The following is a 7,500-nucleotide window of genomic DNA, read 5'->3' on the forward strand; positions in this document are numbered from 1 at the left end:
ATACTAGTGCAAAGCCCTGAAACTATTGACAGAGATCTCGATAATTACACTTTGCCGCTTTAAACTTTAACGGTTTGTAAACGTGGAAAGGTGAGACACTAAAACTATAGACAGACGTTTGTCTGAGCAAGTGAAAGCACAAACCCTGAAGCTATTGACAAAGGCATAAAAAAAAGGACATAAGCAAAAAATATACTGTCAATTAGATGCCAAAACCTAAAAAAAAAAATATTTATCGGTCTAAATAAAATTGCATATAGCAGCTTTAATGGAAACTGTGTTTAATAGACATCAATTAAAAGTCCTGAAACTGCTAGAAAGATCATAAGATATTCATGAAGAGCTGAAGGAGCCCGAATAAATTAATAAATGGTTCAAGGAAAAGGATAATTCCAACAACAGAGAAGAAGAAGAAGAAGAAGAAGAAGAAGAAGAAGAAGAAGAAGAAGAAGAAGAAAGCTTGAAGTTTCACACTGATAACACTGGTGCATAATGATTTGAGACAGAGGAGTTATTTAAGCTATCAGTTTTCCTCAGGAGAGATTCATATATAACTGAGTCTGTATATAAAAGGGTGAGTGTTGAGTGAATGTTGAGTGAGTGCTGTGTGAGTGTTGAGTGAGTGTTGAGTGAGGTGTCAGTGTTGAGTGAGTGTTGAGTGAGGTGTCAGTGTTGAGTGAGTGTTGAGTGAGTGTTGAGTGAGGTGTCAGTGTTGAGTGAGTGCTGTGTGAGTGTTGAATGAGTGTTGAGTGAGTGTTGAGTGAGGTGTCAGTGTTGAGTGAGTGCTGTGTGAGTGTTGAATGAGTGTTGAGTGAGTGTTGAGTGAGGTGTCAGTGTTGAGTGAGTGTTGAGTGAGGTGTCAGTGTTGAGTGAGTGTTGAGTGAGGTGTCAGTGTTGAGTGAGTGTTGAGTGAGGTGTCAGTGTTGAGTGAGTGTTGAGTGAGGTGTCAGTGTTGAGTGAGTGTTGAGTGAGGTGTCAGTGTTGAGTGAGTGTTGAGTGAGGTGTCAGTGTTGAGTGAGTGTTGAGTGAGTGTTGAGTGAGTGTTGAGTGAGGTGTCAGTGTTGAGTGAGTGCTGTGTGAGTGTTGAATGAGTGTTGAGTGAGTGTTGAGTGAGGTGTCAGTGTTGAGTGAGTGTTGAGTGAGGTGTCAGTGTTGAGTGAGTGCTGTGTCAGTGTTGAGTAAGTGCTGTGTGAGTGTTGAGTGAGTGCTGTGTGAGTGTTGAGTGAGTGCTGTGTGAGTGTTGAGTGAGTGCTGTGTGAGTGTTGAGTGAGTGTTGAGTGAGTGCTGTGTGAGTGTTGTGTGAGTGTTGAGTGAGTGCTGTGTGTGTTGTGTAAGTGTTGTGTGAGTGTTGTGTGAGTGTTGTGTGAGTGCTGTGTGAGTGTTGAGTAAGTGCTGTGTAAGTGTTGTGTGAGTGCTGTGTGAGTGTTGAGTAAGTGCTGTGTGAGTGTTGAGTAAGTGCTGTGTAAGTGCTGTGTGAGTGTTGAGTGAGTGCTGTGTGAGTGTTGAGTAAGTGCTGTGTGAGTGCTGTGTGAGTGCTGTGTGAGTGCTGTGTGAGTGTTGAGTAAGTGCTGTGTGAGTGCTGTGTGAGTGTTGAGTGAGTGCTGTGTGAGTGTTGAGTGAGTGCTGTGTGAGTGTTGAGTAAGTGCTGTGTGAGTGTTGAGTGAGTGCTGTGTGAGTGCTGTGTGAGTGTTGAGTAAGTGCTGTGTGAGTGCTGTGTGAGTGTTGAGTGAGTGCTGTGTGAGTGCTGTGTAAGTGCTGTGTGAGTGCTGTGTGAGTGCTGTGTGAGTGTTGAGTGAGTGCTGTGTGAGTGCTGTGTGAGTGTTGAGTGAGTGCTGTGTGAGTGTTGAGTAAGTGCTGTGTAAGTGCTGTGTGAGTGCTGTGTGAGTGTTGAGTGAGTGCTGTGTGAGTGTTGAGTAAGTGCTGTGTGAGTGTTGAGTGAGTGCTGTGTGAGTGTTGAGTAAGTGCTGTGTGAGTGTTGAGTAAGTGCTGTGTAAGTGCTGTGTGAGTGTTGAGTGAGTGCTGTGTGAGTGTTGAGTAAGTGCTGTGTAAGTGCTGTGTGAGTGTTGAGTGAGTGCTGTGTGAGTGTTGAGTAAGTGCTGTGTGAGTGTTGAGTAAGTGCTGTGTGAGTGTTGAGTAAGTGCTGTGTAAGTGCTGTGTAAGTGCTGTGTGAGTGTTGAGTAAGTGCTGTGTGAGTGTTGAGTGAGTGCTGTGTGAGTGCTGTGTGAGTGCTGTGTGAGTGTTGAGTAAGTGCTGTGTGAGTGTTGAGTGAGTGCTGTGTGAGTGCTGTGTGAGTGCTGTGTGAGTGCTGTGTGAGTGTTGAGTAAGTGCTGTGTGAGTGCTGTGTGAGTGCTGTGTGAGTGCTGTGTGAGTGCTGTGTGAGTGTTGAGTGAGTGCTGTGTGAGTGCTGTGTGAGTGCTGTGTGAGTGCTGTGTGAGTGCTGTGTGAGTGCTGTGTGAGTGTTGAGTGAGTGTTGAGTGAGTGCTGTGTGAATGTGATTAGAAGCTAAAACAGTTCTCACATCTCTAAACTCCACCAGCCCGAGCTCCCCGAGTTCACTAATACACTCATAATCCGCCCCGGACTGCAGGAACAACTGGGCCAAACACAGCTCCTCACTGCGGAACACGGAGCCCATCTCGGCTTAATGAACGTCTCCAGCTCCACGACGGGAAACCCTTGACTTGTCTCAGCTTCTCCTCAGGACACAGAAGTTACACGGACGCCAGCAGACCGAGCGACAAGCTGATCTAAGCGTTAGCTCACAGCGGTTAGCATCGGTGGAGCTGCGACGTGACGTGACGTAACGTGACGACGTGTCTTCCTCAACTGGCGACTTTTTTCTTCCTCCCACCCGTATTCCGATAAAATCTACATACAGGGCTGTGATTGGTTCACCAGCTTACATGATGGACATACAACCCAATCAGAGTCCATCTCTTGATTTCTATGTTTACTCGATTCCACAGAAGGAGGCGGGTTTATTTATTTATATAATACGGAATATGGGTAGAGAGAGTCTTCTAAGAAATTTAAATATCTATATTGTTTGCTTTAAATACAATCCAATTAAAAACACTAAATAAATAAATCAGCCAAAACTTTTATCAAAACGCTTGACATGTTCTAGTCGACACAGCTAGCAAACTTAGCTAGCATAAAGTTTTCAGTGTTAGCAGCGGATTAGCAACAGGTCTGAGTTCCAGTTGTTCCTTTAATCCATATATAGGTGTAATTATATATTTTATGTGTAATATACACTATGAAATGGGAGTGCAACATAAACTCCATCATCAAAAAGGCCCAGCAGAGGATGTAGTTTCTACACCAATTAAGGGAGTTTGGTCTGCCACAGGAGCTGTCTGTCCTGTTCACATCCATCACCATCTGGTTTGGTGCAGCAACTAAACAGGACAGGAACAGACTGCAACGCACAGTAACAACAGCAGAAATAATAAAGTGATGTGACGTACGGCGACCCATACTCAGAATTCGTTCTCTGCATTTAACCCATCCAAAGTGCGCGCACACACACACACACACCCGGAGCAGTGGGCAGCCATTTATGCTGTGGCACCCGGGGAGCAGTTGGGGGGTTCGGTGCCTTGCTCAAGAGCATCTCAGTCCCGGCTGGCCCAAGACTCGAACCCACAACCTTCGGGTTACGAGTCAGACTCTCTAACCATTAGGCCACGACTTCCCACCCCCCAGGACTTGTACGACACAAGAACCAGAAAGCGGGCAGTAAAAATCACCACTGACCCTTCACACCCTGGACACCTTCTCTCAGGCACTACAGAACTTTAACTTACTAAAACTCCCGGACACAAGAACAGTTTCTTTCCCCAGACAATCACCCTGATTAACATCTCACCATAATTATATTCACTGCTTCATATCTATAAGTGCTGCATTATCAGGACTGTCAGTCATCACATCATCTGTATATATTACACACTACTGCTGCTGTATATTGTACATGAGGCATAATATTACACAATATTGTTATTTACACTCCCACACTTTGTGTACATAACTGTCATATATTCTGTATTTATATTTAATACTCATTCTGTCTATATCGTATCTCGTCGTCTGTATTGTCTTGTATAGTATAGTGTTATTTATGTGTGTATTGTATATAGTGTTATTTATGTCTGTATTGTATAGTATAGTGTTATTTATGTGTGTATTGTATAGTATAGAGTTATTTATGTGTGTATTGTATAGTGTTATTTATGTGTGTATTGTATAGTATAGTGTTATTTATGTGTGTATTGTATAGTGTTATTTATGTGTGTATTGTATAGTATAGTGTTATTTATGTGTGTATTGTATAGTATAGAGTTATTTATGTGTGTATAGTATAGTGTTATTTATGTGTGTATTGTATAGTATAGAGTTATTTATGTGTGTATTGTATAGTGTTATTTATGTGTGTATTGTATAGTATAGAGTTATTTATGTGTGTATTGTATATAGTGTTATTTATGTGTGTATAGTATAGTGTTATTTATGTGGGTATTGTATAGTATAGTGTTATTTATGTGTGTATTGTATATAGTGTTATTTATGTGTGTATTGTATAGTATAGAGTTATTTATGTGTGTATTGTATAGTATAGAGTTATTTATGTGTGTATTGTATATAGTGTTATTTATGTGTGTATTGTATAGTATAGTGTTATTTATGTGTGTATTATATAGTATAGAGTTATTTATGTGTGTATTGTATAGTATAGTGTTATTTATGTGTGTATTGTATAGTATAGTGTTATTTATGTGTGTATTGTATAGTATAGTGTTATTTATGTGTGTATTGTATAGTATAGAGTTATTTATGTGTGTATTGTATAGTATAGTGCTATTTATGTGTGTATTGTATAGTATAGTGTTATTTATGTGTGTATTGTATAGTATAGTGTTATTTATGTGTGTATTGTATAGTATAGTGTTATTTATGTGTGTATTGTATAGTATAGTGTTATTTATGTGTGTATTGTATAGTATAGTGTTATTTATGTGTGTATTGTATAGTATAGTGTTATGTGACTTTTGAGAGTCACAAACAGCTGGAACCAAATTCCTTGTGTGTGTCAAAACACTCTGCCAATAAACCTGATTCTGATTCTGATTAGAGTTTCCCTCTGAAGGGGAAATTTGTGAGCACCAGTATGGCTTCATGCCCAGAAAGAGCAGCACTGATGTAATGTTTGCTCTGAGTTTGTTAATGGAGAAGTACAGAGATGGTCAGAAGGAGCTGCACTGAGTCTTTGTGAATGTAGAGAAAGTGTATGACGGGGGTGATGAGAGAGGAAACATGGTACTGTATGAGGATGTCCGGAGTGAAGGAGAAGTATGTCAGAGTAGTTCAGGATGTGTAAGGGAGGACTATACTGAGAGGTGACAGTGAGATGTGCTGAGGAGGTGGAGGTCAGGATACATCAGGGATCGAGGCTTTGAGTCCTTTCTTGTTTGTTATGGTGATGGACAGAGTGTCAGGAGTGTTGTGTGTGTGACTGGAGAGTGTCAGGAGTGTTGTGTGTGTGACAGAAGAGTGTCAGGAGTGTTGTGTGTGTGTGTGTGTGTGACAGAAGAGTGTCAGGAGTGTTGTTTGTGTGTGACAGAAGAGTGTCAGGAGTGTTGTGTGTGTGACAGAAGAGTGTCAGGAGTGTTGTGTGTGTGACAGAAGAGTGTCAGGAGTGTTGTGTGTGTGACAGAAGAGTGTCAGGAGTGTTGTGTGTGTGACAGAAGAGTGTCAGGAGTGTTGTGTGTGTGACAGAAGAGTGTCAGGAGTGTTGTGTGTGTGTGACTGGAGAGTGGCAGGAGTGTTGTGTGTGTGTGACAGAAGAGTGTCAGGAGTGTTGTGTGTGACAGAAGAGTGTCAGGAGTGTTGTGTGTGTGTGTGACAGAAGAGTGTCAGGAGTGTTGTGTGTGTGACAGAAGAGTGTCAGGAGTGTTGTGTGTGTGACAGGAGAGTGTCAGGAGTGTTGTGTGTGTGTGACAGAAGAGTGTCAGGAGTGTTGTGTGTGTGTGTGACAGAAGAGTGTCAGGAGTGTTGTGTGTGTGTGACAGAAGAGTGTCAGGAGTGTTGTGTGTGTGACAGGAGAGTGTCAGGAGTGTTGTGTGTGTGTGACAGAAGAGGGTCAGGAGTGTTGTGTGTGACAGAAGAGTGTCAGGAGTGTTGTGTGTGTGTGTGACAGGAGAGTGTCAGGAGTGTTGTGTGTGTGTGTGTGTGACAGGAGAGTGTCAGGAGTGTTGTGTGTGTGTGTGTGACAGGAGAGTGTCAGGAGTGTTGTGTGTGTGACAGGAGAGTGTCAGGAGTGTTGTGTGTGTGTGTGACAGGAGTGTCAGGAGTGTTGTGTGTGTGACAGGAGAGTGTCAGGAGTGTTGTGTGTGTGACAGGAGAGTGTCAGGAGTGTTGTGTGTGTGACAGAAGAGTGTCAGGAGTGTTGTGTGTGTGTGACAGAAGAGTGTCAGGAGTGTTGTGTGTGTGACAGGAGAGTGTCAGGAGTGTTGTGTGTGACAGAAGAGTGTCAGGAGTGTTGTGTGTGACAGAAGAGTGTCAGGAGTGTTGTGTGTGTGTGACAGGAGAGTGTCAGGAGTGTTGTGTGTGTGTGTGACAGGAGAGTGTCAGGAGTGTTGTGTGTGTGTGTGTGACAGGAGAGTGTCAGGAGTGTTGTGTGTGTGACAGGAGAGTGTCAGGAGTGTTGTGTGTGTGTGACAGGAGTGTTGTGTGTGTGACAGAAGAGTGTCAGGAGTGTTGTGTGTGTGACAGGAGAGTGTCAGGAGTGTTGTGTGTGTGTGTGTGACAGGAGAGTGTCAGGAGTGTTGTGTGTGTGACAGGAGAGTGTCAGGAGTGTTGTGTGTGTGTGACAGGAGTGTTGTGTGTGTGACAGAAGAGTGTCAGGAGTGTTGTGTGTGTGTGACAGGAGTGTTGTGTGTGTGACAGGAGAGTGTCAGGAGTGTTGTGTGTGTGACAGGAGAGTGTCAGGAGTGTTGTGTGTGTGTGACAGGAGTGTTGTGTGTGTGACAGAAGAGTGTCAGGAGTGTTGTGTGTGTGACAGGAGAGTGTCAGGAGTGTTGTGTGTGTGACAGAAGAGTGTCAGGAGTGTTGTGTGTGTGACAGAAGAGTGTCAGGAGTGTTGTGTGTGACAGAAGAGTGTCAGGAGTGTTGTTGTGTGTGTGTGACAGGAGAGTGTCGGGAGTGTTTTGTGTGTGTGTGTGTGTGTGTGACAGGAGAGTGTCGGGAGTGTTGTGTGTGTGACAGAAGAGTGTCAGGAGTGTTGTGTGTGTGTGTGTGTGACAGGAGAGTGTCAGGAGTGTTGTGTGTGTGTGTGACAGGAGTGTCAGGAGTGTTGTGTGTGTGTGTGACAGTAGTGAGATCAGCTCTGCTGTTTGGGTTAGAGACTGTAGCAGTGAGGAAAAGACATGAGGCAGAGATGGAGGTAGCAGAGATGGAGGTAGCAGAAATGAGGATGTTGAGGTTCTCTTTAGGAGTGAC

At 43.5% G+C, this 7,500-nt stretch overlaps 1 protein-coding gene across 1 annotated transcript in view; it reads right to left on the reverse strand.

The window, feature by feature from the left end:
* atp6v0a2b (ATPase H+ transporting V0 subunit a2b) overlaps positions 1–2,817 on the reverse strand; it is a 20,728-nt gene extending 17,911 nt beyond the window's left edge. The window contains exon 1 of the mRNA XM_027169115.2: positions 2,519–2,817. Within this exon, the coding sequence (XP_027024916.1) occupies positions 2,519–2,635 (117 nt within the window). The 5' untranslated portion in view covers positions 2,636–2,817. The remainder of the gene's footprint in view (positions 1–2,518) is intronic.
* Positions 2,818–7,500: the final 4,683 nt, after the last annotated feature.

This window comes from Tachysurus fulvidraco, chromosome 9, assembly GCF_022655615.1.
Source record: "Tachysurus fulvidraco isolate hzauxx_2018 chromosome 9, HZAU_PFXX_2.0, whole genome shotgun sequence".
NCBI classification, from domain to species: Eukaryota; Metazoa; Chordata; class Actinopteri; order Siluriformes; family Bagridae; genus Tachysurus; species Tachysurus fulvidraco.